Source organism: Monomorium pharaonis, chromosome 9 (genome assembly GCF_013373865.1).
Source record: "Monomorium pharaonis isolate MP-MQ-018 chromosome 9, ASM1337386v2, whole genome shotgun sequence".
Classification (NCBI taxonomy): Eukaryota; Metazoa; Arthropoda; class Insecta; order Hymenoptera; family Formicidae; genus Monomorium; species Monomorium pharaonis.
In genome coordinates, this window is record NC_050475.1 from 2,054,030 (window position 1) to 2,072,769 (window position 18,740).

At 42.6% G+C, this 18,740-nt stretch overlaps 4 protein-coding genes across 7 annotated transcripts; 2 read left to right on the forward strand and 2 right to left on the reverse strand.

The window, feature by feature from the left end:
* Positions 1-919: 919 nt before the first annotated feature.
* On the reverse strand, positions 920-3,931 carry LOC105830076 (BTB/POZ domain-containing protein KCTD5). 2 transcript variants are annotated; one of them, XM_012669224.3, is made up of 4 exons: positions 3,701-3,927; positions 3,215-3,511; positions 2,946-3,074; positions 920-1,359 (listed from the first exon to the last, which is right to left on the reverse strand). In XM_012669224.3, the coding sequence occupies exons 1-4, from the start codon at positions 3,914-3,916 to the stop codon at positions 1,330-1,332; spliced, it is 672 nt and encodes a 223-aa protein (XP_012524678.1). In that variant the 5' UTR covers positions 3,917-3,927; the 3' UTR covers positions 920-1,329. The 2 variants fall into 2 exon arrangements, with proteins under 2 accessions (XP_012524678.1, XP_012524677.1); XM_012669223.3 differs by lacking the exon at positions 920-1,359 and having other exon boundaries at positions 1,822-3,074; positions 3,701-3,931.
* A 445-nt stretch (positions 3,932-4,376) lies between these two features.
* Positions 4,377-7,678, forward strand: LOC105830027 (glucose-induced degradation protein 4 homolog). The gene is made up of 4 exons (XM_012669149.3): positions 4,377-5,142; positions 5,491-5,658; positions 5,752-5,984; positions 6,166-7,678. Exons 1-4 carry the CDS (start codon positions 4,441-4,443, stop codon positions 6,227-6,229), a joined length of 1,167 nt encoding a protein of 388 aa, XP_012524603.1. The 5' UTR covers positions 4,377-4,440; the 3' UTR covers positions 6,230-7,678.
* Positions 7,679-8,010: 332 nt separating this feature from the next.
* Positions 8,011-11,392, reverse strand: LOC105830028 (ras-related protein Rab-40C). The gene is made up of 4 exons (XM_012669151.3): positions 11,188-11,392; positions 10,873-11,066; positions 10,553-10,775; positions 8,011-10,469 (listed from the first exon to the last, which is right to left on the reverse strand). The coding sequence occupies exons 1-4, from the start codon at positions 11,351-11,353 to the stop codon at positions 10,153-10,155; spliced, it is 900 nt and encodes a 299-aa protein (XP_012524605.1). The 5' UTR covers positions 11,354-11,392; the 3' UTR covers positions 8,011-10,152.
* A 798-nt stretch (positions 11,393-12,190) lies between these two features.
* LOC105830026 (forkhead box protein K1) lies at positions 12,191-18,616 on the forward strand. 3 transcript variants are annotated; one of them, XM_012669147.3, is made up of 6 exons: positions 12,191-12,278; positions 13,844-14,178; positions 14,642-15,439; positions 15,526-15,785; positions 15,874-15,976; positions 16,099-18,616. In XM_012669147.3, the coding sequence occupies exons 2-6, from the start codon at positions 13,901-13,903 to the stop codon at positions 16,274-16,276; spliced, it is 1,617 nt and encodes a 538-aa protein (XP_012524601.1). In that variant the 5' UTR covers positions 12,191-12,278; positions 13,844-13,900; the 3' UTR covers positions 16,277-18,616. The 3 variants fall into 3 exon arrangements, with proteins under 3 accessions (XP_012524601.1, XP_012524600.1, XP_012524599.1); XM_012669146.3 differs by lacking the exon at positions 12,191-12,278 and adding an exon at positions 12,575-12,925; XM_012669145.3 differs by lacking the exon at positions 12,191-12,278 and having other exon boundaries at positions 12,977-14,178.
* The last annotated feature ends 124 nt before the right edge of the window (positions 18,617-18,740 follow it).

Genomic DNA, 18,740 nt, shown 5'->3' on the forward strand with positions numbered 1-18,740 from the left:
CTGTTGCAAATACACTTATTTATTACCACGGATGTAGGGGATCATATTGCAACTGGGAATAATTCGCAAAAGAAAACAATTCAATTTTTTTATCATCTGATAATACACATCCCACTGATTCGCGATAATGTAATCGTATTGTTCCGTCTTTCCTTTAGCTTTTACACTGTGCGTACGAAATACGCATTTGTAATACGAACGTTTATAAACTTTATACGTACGCTTCTTCAAAATTTTCATTGTAATAGCGTTTTCGAAAATAAAGCCCCTATCCCTCTCACACATCTCAGATCTGTATCTCTTAAAAAGTAGTGTAATACACAATTACTTCATTTAGAAAAAATTCCTTTCCGTATTAACAATACATGTATAAAGTCAGTTTTACATATTCATAGTTATTAGTAATCCGCGCCATCTCTCCTGTGTTTTTGAAAATTATATTACGTTAGGTATACAAATATCTTTATGTTTTATAGCGGCAGTGCGAAGGTAAGTAATTTAGACATCTTACGATAAGAATACGAATGGGGAGAAAAGAACCTTTGTACAATTTAGTACAAAAAGGCAATTTCTACTGTATATCACTACTGGAGATAAACTACTGTTATATCATAAAAATTTGTATGAAACCGATTGCCTCCACAAATGCCATTCATTCATTAAAGTATTCGATAAAGCTAAAATATAACTGCAGCCATCATGGAACAACGTTATTTATTAATAATATATTATCTATATATATATATATATATATATATATATATATATATATATATTTATATAACATATCTGCTTTTAAAGCAGATAGATGTGCTTATAGAAAAAGGAAGGTTTTTACTTTGTGTGTTTGTCGTATAGAGATTATCTGTATAAACTGTATGAAATTATTAAACTATTCCATTCGTATGTGAGATCGACATTTTTTTTTCGTCTTTCGGGCTGTCAATAAAGAGGAATAAATTAATAATAAAACATGTGTTACTTTCGGTTTTTAAAGCTTCATGTACAATCTTGCTATGTAATAAATACACATCTATATAAAACGTTCCTTATCTTCTCTCTTTGCACTGTAATGTCCCTGTAGACTAACATTATCTAGGAATAGAGAGACAGAGAGAATATAATGGAAAAGAGAGAGAGAGAGTGTGTGTGTGTGTGTGTGTATATATATATATATATATATACGTATATATACACATACACACACATACACACATATGGGTTTTACAATTTAATACTTTAATGTAAAAACGAAAACAGTCTTCATCTTGTCGCAGCGCAGCTGATCAAACTAAGAGGAGGCAAGGAAAACAAGGACGGATCTAGACATTACATGCGTGAACCCTTCTGCTGCAAAACCTAGAATGTAATTCAATAAATCTAAACTTAATAAACAAGTATTAATTTCAGTTATTGTTATATAATACTTAACGCTAATTACAAGTTCTATGACGGCAATTAAAGTTACGCAGCTTTATTATTATAGAAAAAAAAATTATTCCGCCTCTGTTGCTACATTGTTGCTATATATAAACCCAATAAAACAAGAAATACCAATATGCTAATCTAATTATAGCTACTTTGCTTCCCAAAAGCAACCCTTATCGAAAAGCAAACCCATATGTGATATTAGTCATATTAATTTAAAACTATTTTCTATATGGCATAAATAAATCGTAACGTAAGTTACGTGGTGATAAAATATACACTGTGGACTTTACTCTTATGTCGCATAAAGTACATAATGTATAATGAATATAATTTGGCATGCAATGATTCATGCAGGTCACAGGGCATAAAGTATATATAACCACAAACCAATAAAAGAAAAAATTCTTTATTCAACAAACGGCATGCGGTACAATAATGATAATAATAATAATCATAATAATAATTGTAATAATAATAATATGATACATACAACAAATATCAGAGGCAGAACATGCTCATGCGAACAGGCCTCTGAGTGTCACAGATTATTAGGTGATTCGTTTAAATTAATGTATTACTTTTTTTAATATAACATATTTAAAGTCTATAAACGTGTGTGTGTGTGTGTATGTGTGTGCGCGCACGCGCACACACACACATTCAAAATTCAAAAATTCAATCAACAGATTATTATCCACAAATATTTGATTAGAAAAAAAAATTAAGTCACCTAATGAAATCTGTTGCTGAATACACATTTCATGTCTACAACAAAATTCTTTTCCTTTGTCGTATTTTATTTCGCTTATATGAAACGATTAAGCAAAATAATTTTCTAAGCGACTGTCAGGAATATTGTAGAAAAAATGTATAGAGAAATGTATTGCTGATTTAAGCATAAATGATATAAGTGAGATAAAATTCAATCTCGTACAAATGTGTGTATATAAATCATATTTATCACGTGTATGGTGATAAAGCTCATCTTTGGTTTTCTACCCAACCCAATCCAAACGTCAGTATATGGAAATTGTTAATACCAAAAATAATACTGCTTATTGTTTTTTTTTTCACCTCATTAGAACTGATAAAAGTGTTATTTGATTTCACAACAGCGTTAGAAATCAAGAATAAAATCAGTGTGTTGAATTGCAAGAGATTCAGTTTACAGCAACAAAGTGTTTTAAAATTTTGTAATTGCAATTCTTTTTTTCAGGCAAAAAAGCGTTTGCGTTTCCAACTAGAGAAGCAGACGTGAATCAAGTCACTGCAACAAATATCTCATGCAATCCAACACAAAAAAACAATAATACTGAACAGATTATTCAGGGTACATGGTTTTACAAAAAAGTAGAGATACTTAGTAAACAAACGTGAATAAAATATTTCAAATAATAAATCTGCGTCTATTGTATATCAGTTTGGATACAATTTTCAACAAAAATGAAATTGTATCAACCATGGCTACTCTGGCTCAAAGAAGGATGGGAAACAGTCAAAGAGGATAGCGGTACCTTGACGCGATCCGTAGACTCTTCCTCTTTACTGCTGAGCTGACTAGGTCCATATTCTCGGCTTACCACACACAGAAATTCCGCATGATCGTCGTTACCATAGTTATATTGAGAACCTATGTTGATTAGCTGTAAAAACAGATGAAAAAAAAGCACATATTTAGGAAAAAAAAGAGGAAGACCATTACGAGTATCAAAGTGTCAAAAAAAATTGTATAAATAATAATTATTGAAGTACAAATTGAATAAAGAAACACTTGTTAATATACCTGTTCAAATCTCCATCCGTCTGACATAGTGGACACCATCTGTGTGAGCTCATCCTCGTGGCACTGGAGAACTCTGTAGACGTGCTTCTTGGAGTCTCTCTGCGGCCGAGTGTCCCTCAAGATGATTCTCTCTTTGACTAGTCGAATGAGCTCGGTGATATTGTAGAACTCTGCCTCCTCCAGTACACCCTCCTCCGTCAGATCCTTATTGATGACCAGTTTGCCGTGGCGCAAGTAGTTCAGAACCGGGCTGAAGTACGTGGGGTCGCGGTCTATCAGGTATGCTCCCGTCTCGTCCTTAGGAAAACAAAGCAAAACAAAAACGGGAGGTCATCGACCGCGCACAGTACGGAGGGGGCGCGAGAAGGAAAGCGCTCGCCCTCGTCCCCGACGTCGACGTGGACGTGGACGGCGAGACGCGTCGACCCTTCGAATAGACGTTCGCCCGTTTGAAATTCCCGGTAAGGAACCGTGTCGAAAACTAACCCTGTCCGAAATAAGGTCCGAGTCCTCCTGGCATAGCCGATAGAGAAACGAGTTCGGGTCTCTTGCCAGGGTGGTCTTCGCTGTCAGGAAGTACGTCCCGCCCACGTTCAGTCGCACCCACTGATTATTGCACCGCTTGCCGACATGATTCTCTGTCATCTCGTGCGAATTCGCGTCGCCACACTCCGCCATACTTGCATTGGCATCAATTGACATTAAGGCTAAGGGGAGCTTAAGGTCAGCAGTGGTGCCAATTTAGCAGTTTTCCGCTAGATCTAGCGTTTTTCAAAGCTCATCTAGCTGATAAATTAAAAAAATGCAGATAAAAAAATGCATAATCGTGTTCTATAAATGTGCATTACTGTACAGATATAGCATGGAACAGAACCAAATAATCATGGACATAGCAAAGAAGAGACCCAAAGTCATGCACATTACCTACAAGATTCGTGGATTTGACTATGTAGTTCAACGTACACATTTGTTGCACATAGAGGCGCTGATGATGGAAACATTTCTACGCTTTAGCGAAGACTCGAACCCAACTTAGCAGAGATTCAAACTCAAGTTAGCGAAGACTCAAACCTAAGTAGGTTGAATCTCTGCTAAATTGGGTTCCCGAAAGACGTATGAAAGACGATAAAATAGAAAAAAAATTTAAGTTTACTCGAATGTTTATTATTCATTACATATTTATTCGAACACGTTCATTTAGATTCGAACGGCCACTATGCTTTTGAATGGAGATAAGTCTCCATTTCCGGTGTGAAGTTTCCGGCGCTCGTCGATCCGAGGCCCCGAGCGGGGAACTTCGGAAAGGCTCGGTCCATCGGTCCTTATTCGAAATCTCGTCTCATTCATCGTGTCGCGCGAAAAAAGGACGAAAGAGAGAGAGAGAGAAAGAGAGAGAGGAACGTCGCCGTGGACGGCGTCGTGGGGTGCGACACCCTCGACTTGAGACCGCGAAAAAAATTTCCGGGTGGACCGTCTTATCTCTTCTCGGCGAGTGCGTGGTGTCTGGGACGTCTGGGTTCGAGGCTCGGCGCATAAAAACGTCCGTTCGCACTTCGCCAGCGGATTACCGGCAGTCATTGCGATACGGTCTCCCCATCGTGATACGCGGGGCGCCGCGTCGCGCGTCGTCACCGTCGCTGTCGCCGCCACCGCTGCTACTGCCGTCATCGTCGCCGTCGTCGCTGCCACCGTTGTCATCGTCGTCACCGTCGTCGCCGTCGCGGGCAACGATTGAACGGTCGCGCTGCACGCAACCTCGAAGCAACGAGGGCCGCGCGAGGATGCCGGTGAAGGTCGACGTGGTGCCGCCGCCGCCCGCCAATTCGAAGCAACCGGGTGTCACCAAGTCCCTGCTGTACAACGGCTCGCGCTTCCAGGGCTCGCAGAAGTCCAAGGGCAACAGCTACGACGTGGAGGTGGTTTTGCAGGTTAGTCGTGCCTTCTCTCCCACCGCCCGCTGTGCTTCCTGCCACCTCCCCGCGCTGCCCGCGACAGCCGTTCGCGCCGCGCTGCGCCGTTATGTCGTCACTTTTCAGAATTGCGCCACAAATTGGCGAACGCGTATCTCGCCGACGTTGGACGAACGTCCTTCTCGACGGCGAAGATGCGCGAGATGTCCTTTCTCCACCCCTCCTCTCTCTCCCTTCTTCCTCGCAACGTAAACGGTTCACGTATTCACGCGGAACCTAAGTTGATCTAATCTGCTAGGGTAGGATTGTTAATATATGGAAATAGTTCCTCATATGATTCCTCATGTTGTGTTTATCCCGTTGCAGCATGTGGACGAAGAAAACAGTTATTTATGTGGATACTTGAAGATCAAAGGTCTCACGGAAGAGTTTCCGACCTTGACGACATTCTTCGACGGCGAGATCATCTCCAAAAAGTATCCCTTTTTAACTCGCAAGTGGGACGCCGATGAGGATGTTGACAAGAAACATTGGGTTCGTACGCTTATCGTCGTTCAAGCTATCGCCGTCGTTCATAGGTTATCGCCGGTATATTATGTATCTGTATGTTTTCCTTTCTTATTGTAGAGTAAATTCGAGTCGTTCTGCCAGTACGCCAAAACGTTCAATTCCGATACGTTCGATTACGAGGCCCTGAAAGGGACAGATTTTGTATTTATGAGGTGGAAGGAGCATTTCCTGGTACCCGATCATACAATTAAGGATATCAATGGTGCCTCCTTTGCGGGATTTTACTACATTTGCTTCCAGAAATCCGCCGCTACGATAGAAGGCTTTTATTATCATCGTAGTTCCGAATGGTAAAAAATGCTACCTTGTATATTATAAGTTAGAAAGTAGACATAACTGTTAAGGGCCTAATTAATTATACTCTATTTTTGGCCACACTAATTGTATTCAACGAAAAAAAAAAACGTCGTGAATATATGATATACGATATGTGGAATAATTGAAATGACAATTTTATAAACGTTGTTTCAGGTATCAATCCTTGAATCTGAGACATGTCCCAGAGCACAGTATACAGATTTACGAGTTCAGGTGAAGTCGATACCTTCGCTGAGAAATCTCACGATATATTTGCGTCTTTTCTTTTCTAGCGTACAGATCTCGTAAAGATTCATTGTCTTACAAATTTTATTAGAATGTATCTCGTAATGGATCTATTTATTATTCGTGATATGTCCCTCAGTTTTCTGGAAGAGTTTTAGAATGAACAGATTTTACGATATCCTCTTAGTCGCGACTATAATATCATTGACATTATTGGAGAATTGGAGTGCCTATTTAGTAAGTGATCGATTGTGGAGCAATTACTTTAACGTTGATTGTAAAAAGATTTTTGGTCGAAATAAATTACCTGATGCATATCATTTTATCTGATGCAAATCATTGGTGTTTGTTATTCGGTAGTCCGGTAGAGACTTCAGAATACTCATTTGTGTCATTTATTGTCAATGTGTGTATGATGCAAGTACATTCGATATTTGATTTTGACCACAGATAGTAAATACATTTTTATGCACATGCTGAAGTAAAATATCGACTGTTATAAATTACGTTTTTTTAAAGATTTTTTAGTAACCATGATGGGAAACAATTATTATTTACGAGTGAGTTTTGTTTTACATGTTGCTTTTAGAATCTTTACGAGATCTGTTTGCTACATTAGAAAAGAAGAAGGGCGTAATTGTTGTTTGAATGAAGCTGTATGTATGTCGAAAAAGAAGAGACAACCGGAAATGGTAATTCGCGAAAGAGTTATATATATCGAGGATTTAATTTTATGTTAAAAACTATTTATTTATTTTATTTTGCGATCGAACTTTATCAGATTCTAATATTTTATACATACATATATAAAATATATGTATTACCTGATTTTAAAAATAGGTATTAGACACATGGTTGGCTGTTCGCAAAACTTGTCTTCATGTTTTTAATCGAGCGTTAATTAAATATATCGAGATTCTCTTAGGGAAATAGAAACACTATTGTGATAAGCATTACCATACATATGCATATATATATATATATATATATATATATACAAATGTATATAAGTTAACAAGCTGTAATAGACAAAATCGTGTAGCTTATCCAAGATTGGCATACTACAGCTTTCATTTGCTTGTAACGTTTACAGAACCGTTCTCGATAACCAGTGATATTGATTTCAAATGGCATGCTACATGCTACATAATTTTCGATATTACTTTTATTCTAGTGTTGTTAAATACTAATAATTTTGTTTCCTTTCTTCTTTTTATATTTGCGCTAATAATCTACCTAAATACTCAAAGTGATAGAACGGTACACATTCTGTTTACATTGAAAACGCATACCGATCCGATAAGTGTAACAATCGTTTTGAATATTAAAAAATAGATACGTACATACGTATAACGAGATACATATTTAATATATCAGATATACTTTGAAAGTACACTGATTGTTAATTATGTTAAGACCTTTATTAAACAAAAACAATCTATATTGTTGTCACATCCTTATTTGTAAATTATATGTTGTGTTTCTCTTAAAAATATCTTTACATTATCAAAATTATCGATATCAATTATATATATATACATATATGAATATACTGTGCAAGTCACATATCAATTCATAAAACTGCATTCTTTAGTGCGACATTTTTTTTGGAAGCTGCAAAATTTATTAACTCCAGTTAACGAAATTCAATTTTTGTTTAAACAACACATAACGGGAAATGTAATATTTATTTGCCATAACTGGCACACTACTGCACAGTTGTTTGTAAAGGAGGAATTATTTGAATCATGTTTGCTTTATAAAACGTACATAGGTTTATAAATATTCGATTTATTTTCACTATACAACCACATGTGCTTTAAACTGGAACACATAATTGAATATAAATTGAAGTCGTGTTTCGCTATTATACAAATAGAACCACTGTGTAGAGATGGAATACGTTGATGAAAGTTTCAGTGTTCAAAGCAACACAAGAAAGTAGTATTACAAGTTTGCCAGGGAGAACATTTTTTGCCAATTCCAGCGATTACATTCAATAAGACTCGATTAAACTGATTGTCATTTTTTATCAATGTATAAATTAACTTTAATCTTAGTTTAATATTATCCTTTATCTTTTTTTAATTTTTAGAATTAGAAAAAGATAAACGTAACAAATCGAGATTAAAGATAAAATTTACATTGCTAGAAATAGACGTAATTACATAATTGTAACTCAAATTGTAGTTAAAAACTAGAACATGTTTGTTATATACAGCAAATGTATGAAATAGGTTCTTTTCTTCTACCAATTCAACGAAATTTGGCGTTTTATTAGTAAACTGGAAGCGTTTTGACAAACGGGACGGCATTTTCCATTCTTCCCTTTCTTAATACGTGGCCCCCTTTAAAACTGGATGTTTGTTCCTTCATACATGAAAGATGTTATTCTCTTGTAACAAAATATGTATATATAATTAATAATGTGTGAACTATTTATTAAAGAAAATTTGGTATTCGAAATAGAAAGTCCGTTTTCAAGTCTTTTAAATACTGATTACATGCACTGCATTAATGCATTAATATGCGAAGTTAAGTTTAGTACATCTCACAGACAAGTAAGCACATGTTATATTCATATATAAAACAATATAATAGTTCTTTCTTTATATATAATATATACACAGAATATAATTTAGTTAAATCTAACGTAATATAAATATACATCTCATGTGCTTTCCTGGCATCGAGCGATTTGTTACAGACATATCGTTAGAGATCGAAGTGTGTTTCTATCTATCTATCTATATTACACACAAACGCATCTCCTCTGCAATCTTACACTGTACAAATATGGACTTATATTTAGGTAACGTGAAACAAGACGATACTTTTAAATAACACATTTTTAAATAAATTCGGAGGAAAGGTTTTTTTCCGGATCTTTTGTTAAATTCAGAGGGGGAGAGATATAAAGATCGCTTCGCGCGATTTACAATTCATATAGAGGAGAGGAAAACGAGAGATAAAACATCGAGAGAAAATTATCATCCAATCAATCGATTAACGTAATTCAATGTAAAAACTCGTGCCATAGAAAGAGTCAATGCTTTTATTGCTCTTTATAAAACCGTCTCTTTAAAAAATATATAGCTCTTCCGCGCTCTCGGTAACCAGTAGTTTCCGATAAAATTTTCGCGTCGCAAGCAATTGAAAATATATATGTATATGTCGCTAATATATATCTCGAGTTAGCTGCTCTAAACTTTCTACACTTACGCTATCATCATTAGTCTACACCACACCACCGTAGACTTAGCGAACTTGTACTTTTCAGTTCATTACTCGCTGTTCTCGTAAGGTCGATGATCGAGGAAAAAACATTCCGCACAGAGAGATACGTTTGTGGGAAGGCATGCTTTTTTCCAACAACGGCCAAAAGAAACGAAGCGGCTTATGAGGAAATATGAGCAAACTCGAGCGCGTAATGTAATGTCGATCAATTGTGTGCGGGTATATCTCGTAAATCTTCTATAATTTTGACATGTTCTTTTTTTCGCGATGGAAAATCGGGCGAGCTTTTATGCTAATACCTTCTCTTTCTTAATCTCGTACAACGGATGGCACGGGTACACGACAGCTAGTCTTCTCTTAAGCTCATTAACAATCGTTTGAATCGTGAAACTGCGCGTGGCTCATAAGTGTGAAAATATATCTGAAATGTTGTATCTCGTGATGTACATAAACGCAACAAGTATCTATATCCGTCAACGTTGGCAAGTGGCAAATCGGAATTTCATACATTTATACTATCTAACAGTACTACTATGAAACTCGTGAGAAACAACATCGTTAAACGCGTTTGCATCCTCGACAGAACAAGAAAGAGGGGCAGGAGAAGGAAGAACGTTGATTGCTGCGCGATGCTTCTGTAAGTAACCGCTAGAGTCTCACTTGTGCCCTCTGTCGCTCTCAAGACACCGTGCAGGAGTTGCGACCGACGCAACTCGTACGCGAATCGGTGATGCTGCCGGGCGAGCTGCCGGGCGTCGACGGCAGCCCGCCATTGCTGTGACCTACCCCAACGAAGCGTAGCTTTCGATGATGGGATCCCAGACTCTTGCTGGAGCTCAACGAGCGGTTGCCGTTGTAGCGCAGCTGGGACGTGGTCGTCATCGCGTACGATTTGAGATGCGACTTGATCGATTTGGGCAACGGCAGCTGCTCGATACCGTAGACTGTCGTTCGGGCTACTATCGCGCGGCACGCTAGTTCCTGCAGACTGAGTACTGTAAAACAAAAATCGTATCTCATTGCTCCATCCTTTAAAAGAACCGGAAAGAACCTATGATAGCGATCGTATCGCTGATACCTTTGTTGGATCGCCATAATCTCTCCATGCCGTTTCTGTGCAGCGCCATTCGAGATAGTTCCGAGAAGCTCTCGCGGATATTGAAATCGCAGAGAGGCGAGACCTCAAAAAACGCCATTCGATTCTTTGCCGCGTAAGCCTCTGCATCTCGTTCACCTACTTGTCGCTTGAAGGCCAAGTGTAGACGATTGCCAACCAGTACCTTTGGTACACCAGGTGCATGCTATAAAGTCGCGAATATTAAAATATAATTTATTTTTTTACAAACTATTAGGACAAAAGAATAAATCAGATGAAATCTGGGATCATTCTTGGTGTACCTCTTCGACTTCTTTTAGCCATCTATTGATGCCATCAAAGGACCACTTATTGGTGATATCGTATACCAAGAGTATACCTTGAGCACCTCTGGAGTATGACCGAATGATGGTGCAGAATCTACCTTGGCCCGACGTATCCCACAATTGTAGCTTCACTCGTTTCCCATCTAGCAGGATAGTTGTAGTCTTGTAAGCTGAAAGGATAACAAACAATCAGCTGTAGTCGCGAGATGCAGCTGTTGCCCGATTAAATATCCCAATCGAGCGTTTGTGAGCGACGACAAAGAGAATTCGACGAGACTCGGAAATGCCTACCACTGCCGCTGCAGAACGGCGACTCCGCGGCGCCGTCCTCGAGGCCGCTCAAGATCTCTTGCTTGCCGACGTCGCTGTCACCCACCAGCAGGAATTTGAGCAGGTAGTCGTACTGCTTCTCCTGACGAGGCTTCGCCGTACTGCTGGCCTCACCACCCGCGGCCATAATAACTGCCTGTCGCAGACCCTGAGCATACTGCAGACGACCGACGGGGCGACCACCGCGCTCCTCGCCTTGCTGCCGCTGTCACGGTACGGTTTTCCCCCGTGTTCGCGGCGACACGCGGACGGATCCTCCTCCTCCTCCTGCTGCTGCTTATTCGGAACCAGCACCGCCACCTCGTTGGCGGCCACCACGTCGTCGGGCACTCCGCCGGTGAAAGCTATCGCATCGTACGACCGCGATGCGCAGAAACGTCGCGTCGACACTCTCATGGATCTCGGTCGCGTCGAGCGCGGCCGAACCTCCACTCTATGCGACCGGGACACGGATAACCCCGACGACAACACGGGCGCGTATCATAACAAAGCGAACGATCACGAGCTCTCGTTCTTTCTCTCCCCTTCTCAACGCGCTTTCTCCCCCGTTGTTGTTGCGCTTATCCCTGCCCGCACCGCACTGGCCGACTGGCCCCTCGCGTGAGGGCTGGTGAGAGCGACACCGTCGTCGCGCATCCGCATCTAGGTTGCTGCGAAACCTCCGCTCCGCGCCACCGAAGGTCGAGTGCGTTCGTAATCGCGCGGCGCGGCGCCACCATTCTTCCCGGCCACCGTTCTCCCATTCGTTCGCGTGGCCTCCGGTCCGTGGGACCGCGCGAGCGAGGGAGCGATTCGATTGGCGCGCCTTCGCCGTCGCCTTCCGATTCCGAACACCTTTCTTCCGAGAGGAGAGAGTGTCGAGCGCCACCTCCCCCTTGTTGACTCCCCCGCGTCGAGAATAGCGCGCGCCGCACAACTTCAATCGACTCGATCGAAGTTACTTGCTGGTACTTCCTCTTCCTCCCCTTCCCTCCGCGCCTCCCTCTTTCGCCGGCGTGATCGACGATAACCAAACTGGAGAACGTTGATCGAGCTTTTCCGCGAGGTGTGAGGTAAACTTTCTGTTGTTAGCAAAATAAACGGAAGAAGGCTCGCTTCGCGAATGACGTGATCGAAAGGAGACGCGAAAAGGAACAGGTGGGCGAGATCTCGGGGTGCGCCGCATCCTCGAGCGAGAAACCGCGAACGGAGGAGGGACGAACCGGGCGCCGAGTCGTCACGAGGACTTTGCCTGATCTCGCGTCGATCTCATCAGCTGTTTACTCTCCTCGCCTCCTGTCTCGGGGGGGGGGGGGAGTTCTCCCTTGGGATTCCGTGAACGGAGGGTGGTGGGATGGGGGAGAGGACCGCCGCGCGACCATCCCGCGACCCGGCAGCCGCGTTTTGAACCGGGCGCCGAATCCGCGGCCGCCGTGTCACGTGGTGATAGGCACCGTCCACGTTTCGGATTGTCGGTAAACAAGAGGAAGAAAACATTCGTGTGTGCGCGCGTGTGTACCGTCATCGTGTCGCCGGGAGCGCGCGCCCTCCCGCTCTCGCCCGCCTGTCATCGTCGTCATCGCCGTCGCCGTCAGTACTCGCCAAACCGAGAGGGCGTAGGAAGGATTTTTTTTCACGACACGAGGAGGCGAGGTGAACGCGTGCTCTTAACGATATCCCGTGTTTTACGACCGCGGAGACAGGAGCGAACTTAGAGAAGGTGCTTGTTAACTATTACCGCTTGCAATTGCGTGGAGCGCGCGCGCGCGGATGAGAAAGGGAAAGAGAGAGACGAAAATGGAAGGAAAGAGAAAGAAGGAGAATGCGGCATGGTGTCCCGTGCTCGCGCACGCACGCGAATAACGAACAAACGCACTCGGGTACGGAGAGAAAGGAGAGTTCGAGAAGGCGAGCCGGCCATATTTCGCGCGGGTTACACGCTACTCCGCGGGCGCGTGTGCATCCGCAGCTCGTGGCCGTGTGTCTCTCTCTTCTCTCTTTCTCTTCCTCTTTTTATCTTTCTCTCTCGCGTTTGTTACACGCGCGCGCCCGGTGACTCGTCTCGCCCGGTGAAGTCTCCCCCTTCATCCGGGCGCTCCGATTTTCTCGAACCTCTCGTTTTTCTCTCCGTCCGTCCCTCTCATCCTCTCTTTCTCTCTCCTTCTCTCCCTCCCTACCTCCTTCAACCCCTCGCTCGCGCACGTCGTCCCACTCTTCGTCGTGACGGCGCGCACGCATACTCTCTTCTTTTCTCTGCATCTCGCGTTTAATTTTTGTCATCTGTACTTGTATACCAAGCGCTTCACCTTAGCCGGTCTATCTCGCGTCCATTCGCTCCGCCGCACGCCGTTATCTATTTATCTAGCATATCTGAGTTTCAAACGCGAACGTCCGTGAATCGTTTATCTCTCGCTCTCTCTTTCTCTCTCTCGTTCTAGCAAACGGCTATCTATCCATTTCGCTCTCTTGTCTCTCTCGCGTGTGCGCGCGCGCGCGCGCGCACTCGTCTCTCTCTCTCTCTCTCTCTCTCATTCTCTCCCCCTCCCTCCAACTGTCTTCCTCTCTTTCCCGTGGCCGCTCTTGACTACACGACGGCTCGTTCGCTCTCGGTACTATGTCTACGTACTCTCGTACCCAGGAGAGCGACGCGTGGGCCCTACTGGCACTGAAGTCGGTGCCGAGCAGCACGTCGAAGATGCAGTGGAATCCGGAGTCGAGCGGGGCACCGATCGCGCGGCTCGAGGCCCGCGAGTTCGAGTACATGGTTAGGCAACGGCGCATCACGATCGGCCGCAACAGCAGCAAGGGTGAGGTCGACGTCAACATGGGCCACTCCAGCTTTATCTCGCGCCGGCACCTCGAGATCTTCTATGAGCACCCGTTCTTCTTCATGGTATGCAACGGCAAGAACGGCGTCTTCGTCGACGGGGTATTCCAGCGCAAAGGCGCCCCGGTCTTTCAACTGCCAAAGACGTAAGTCTCTCTTTCTCTCTCTTTCCTCCTGTGAACGTTATTTATTTATTATTGTTCCGCGCGCGCGTCCACTGCCGCCGCGGGTGTTGTTTTGCAGCAACGGCAAACTTGCTGCGGTTCGGCGATTTTGGAATGTCCGTCTGTTACTTTTATCTTACCTGTAAATTGAAAGGGACAGTCCCTGATAACTGAAAATGTGAAAGTAGCTGTTGCCTCGACAATTGTACAGTGATTATGTAAAAATTGACAAACGACAAACATAGTGATTGTCTCTGTAATGTAAGTTTGCCTTTGTAGACGCGTGATCAAGTGAAGAGTCTCTGGATTTCTGTGATACTGATGAGCATGCTTCAATCGTGTCAATGTGCATCATTGTTGATGTGTTTATAATTGAATTGATATAATTGCTGATAACGCTTATTTGGAATTTTCTGTAATGTGACAATTTTTGACGGTGTTGCAGATGCACATTCAGATTTCCAAGTACAACGATAAGGCTGATGTTCCAGTCGCTCGTCGACGAACAGGAGCAGAGTAACGTTCGCGTGCCCTCTCCGCCGAAGCAACGGGCACCACTGCCCCCCCTGCGAATAAACATCCCGGATGCCGGATATAGCAGCAGCCCGTTTCCGTCACCCACTGGAACGATAAGTGCTGCCAATTCATGTCCAGCAAGTCCGCGCGCTGGCCAGAGCAGGAGAAACATCTCGGCGGACCTGCACATGGTCGCGGCATATGCCGCTGCTGTGGCAAACGATTCGCAGAATTCTTCTCTAGATAGGCACAATGTAGAGAGGCATGGAGACAGTGGACAAAGCTCCAGCAGGCAGATAAGCCCAGAGCCTGGTGCGGACGCACGTTATCGCGGTGGTAATAGTTCAGGACCGAATGGTACAGCGCCACATTATAGTCCGCCGAAGGATGACTCGAAGCCACCGTATTCCTACGCGCAACTGATTGTCCAAGCAATCGCCTCGGCGCATGACAAACAACTCACTTTGTCGGGCATCTATTCCTACATCACTAAGCACTATCCATACTACAGAACTGCAGATAAAGGCTGGCAGAATTCTATACGACACAATTTATCATTGAATCGCTATTTCATCAAGGTGCCCAGAAGTCAGGAGGAACCAGGTAAAGGCTCCTTCTGGAAGATAGATCCCCAGTCGGAGACGAAGCTCATCGAACAGGCATTCAGACGAAGACGGCAGCGCGGTGTACCTTGTTTCCGTGCGCCCTTCGGGACTCTATCGTCAAGGTAATGTCATGAAACATCCTCGCGCCGTCTGGGTCGCTTGTATCGATCGACAAGTTGTTTAATATTGTTTTGCCTGTTTTTTGCAGAAGTGCCCCGGCTTCGCCATCCCACGTAGGAATCAGCGGATTAATCACACCTGAATGCCTGAGCAGAGAGGCTTCCCCTGGTCCTGAGTCTTATCCAGACAGCTCGGTGCCCTCTCCGGCTGGGCAGCTCGCGACAAGTCAGTCGGCGCCTGGCTCTCCTGGACATCCGTACACATCGTCTCAGACAACTCATACTAAGGGACGTCTGATGCAAACAGTCGTAACGAACGGTGTCAGTGGTGATGCCGCAGGAAGAGAAGGTAAATTTTTTCTTATCTGTCGAGAGCTGAAACATTTTTTTCTTTTTTTTTTATTGCTGAGGAACTTTACATTCGTTTCTTGAAATAGAGAAATATTTGGTGCCTGGGAACGCTGTAGAGGACCACTCTTTATCTCCAGCTGGCCAGTACAGTCCAGCTCCTGTTATTGTACAAACAACATATAATTACAGGTACGGTTCATGTTTGTAGATATTATATTACGTTTATTAATTTACCTGCCAGTAGTGGCAGTTTTATCGTGACATATACATCATATACAATTTTGTGTGAATGTGAATTTTGTTTGCAACAGTGGAAATTTTATCAGCCCCGATGCTGGCATTGGGGGGGTTAGCAAACGCACCCATGAAGAATCTGATAGCTCGCCAGGTTCACCGGCCCCGCTCGCGATCGTCGAGAGCCCCGAGCCTCCTGAACATCAATCATCGCAATCCAAACGTCAACGTATTCACGAAATGGATGATCATTGAACTAATATACTTAGCATCCTGTTACGTAGAACATTACATTTACATTATTTGCCTGTCGTCGAAAACACACCTACACACATATATACACTGCAAATTTCATTTTATTTTAACCGCATAATCCGCTTTAGACTGCACATAATCGTGAGATCGAGCGTCAGTTCTATATTCTCGCGAGAATCTGACGAGACACTGTTGTGTGTACGAATCCGCAGAAGAAACTCACTTGAGTGAAAGAAAGAACGATAAGCAGGAAGATACTTTTCCTGTCCTTCTAAGCTTCATGTTCTTACAACATGATTTTCTCAACAACAGTCAATGTACATAAGATATATATACTTTATTAAATGCTTTCTCTTTATGACTTGTTAACTTCGGCAGAAGATATAGTATATATATATGTATATGGAGCTTATTTGATTGAAGGTCATCCAAAATAGTAACAGCAACTGTTGCGCTGACACATCAAATTGCAATAATGTGATGCGGTAACGTGCCATTCAGCGTTTAGCCGATATAATTAAATAGACAGAAGAGGGCGAAACGAGAGTGTTATCCAGTGTAATCCAAATCGTGCGGAGCAAAAAAATGAAAAACGCGATTTATCTATAGCTGAATCCGCTGACCGACATCTATTTTACTCGCGTGTGATTTCTTTTTGTTTTCATAATTATCGCTTGCACCGGCTTGGCGTCGTCATCGCGACTAATGAGAATTAACGATAGGCAAGGTGATAAGCGAGAAAGGTGATAGATTATATTATTACAATTAGCGCTCACAAGATGCTTAATCGAAGCGTTCTATTCGAAGGCGAGATAAGACATGGAATACTATCGATATGACGATGAGAGAAAGCCGATAAAAAGAACGGGCGGACAAACGGACGAGCTTTTGCGTAGCGTTGGCGATATGGCTTAGAGATTGTTACCAGAGCCAGAGGAAACAAAAAAATAGAGTCTTATAATGTGTTTTACATTACATAATTACTGTATAAGGATACAATTTTATGGTGTAATGGAATCTTATTCGAGCTGATCGAGAGCGGATGTGCACGGGAACACATTTGATATAAAGCAGCCTCTAGACGCAATAATATTGCGCGATACAAGAATAGAAGAATTTAGACGGAATGCGAAAATTCAACTTTATTCAATATCGTACAATATTCCTCTAAATTCAAAATAAAATATAGCTTCTTGATAAATAATATTGCGCAATATTTAAATATTGTTCAATGATATTGGCATCTAAGGGCCGCTTTATCATGCGCATATCTTGCGGATCCGGCGAGGAGGAGAGAGGAGGAAAGAATATCTTCTGTCGAGGAATTCCCCCCCTCCCCCGAGTTCTCGTCGCCCTCCGAGCAAGTATCGACGATCGTTGCGTCGCCGCAACGGGATGATGATTCATCCAATTTGATCATCTATAATAGTCTTGTCGTTTTAATGCTGGAAGAAATTGTTTTAGATAATAATAATAATAATAATAATAATAATAATAATAAAAAAACAAAGACAAAGAGATATGATAAAATGAAAAAAGAAGATGAAATTAGAATGAGATGTCGAGGGAAAGTAGCCGCGGTCGACGATAATGATGCCAAACTCGATCACCGATTTCTCCTGCGAATACTTTTTTCTCTCGTGCAATCGTAGTTAATCGTAAACTCGCCGATCCCTCTAGAACATCGGCGTTAGACAAGATAAAAATAAACACGAAAAAAAACAGGAAAAATGACACACAGTAGCGTTAGACTTACGGTGAGGCGAGGAGGAGCAGAGGGAGCAGGACTGGACGTAGTAGTTGCGTTATAATGAAGGTCGGAATGGAGCGTGGTGCAATAAAGAGGCAAGGAGGAAAAAAAAAGAAAAGGGAAGGAAAAAAACGAAATTTATTTTTCGCACCTCTCGCGCGAGGCGAGGCGAGCGTATGGCGTTCTATCTGAAACGTTTATTTTTCTATTAGTCGGACGTACACGAGCACAACAAGAGGAAAGGGTGGTTTTCGGACGATTTTGCCGGTAGTAGAGGACGGATTACACGCTGTGTACAGTGTTGACACATACGTGATCGGCGACGAGCGACGTATGTCACTATTATTATACATATACGTACATACGTGTGCGAGATACGTGTACGCACGCATCTCGTGCGTGTGTACGCGTGTGCACGAGAAAAATCGATATGCGAAAAAGAAAAAAAAACAGGTACACGTGCGCGGCATGTATGCATACGTATGTACATACATGCATACACACACACACACACACACTTTTCCTCGATGTCACAATGCGCATGTATGTGTGCATATGTATAATAAGGCAATAAAATTAATACTACATTACGAGTAGTCATTCTGTCGTGTATTTTTATTTCTCTCCCCCTCTGTATTGCTCGGTATTACATTTTTATAAGGGTATTGTCATCCTTTCCTGACGTGTTGCGTTTTAAATTCAACTGCTTTGAGG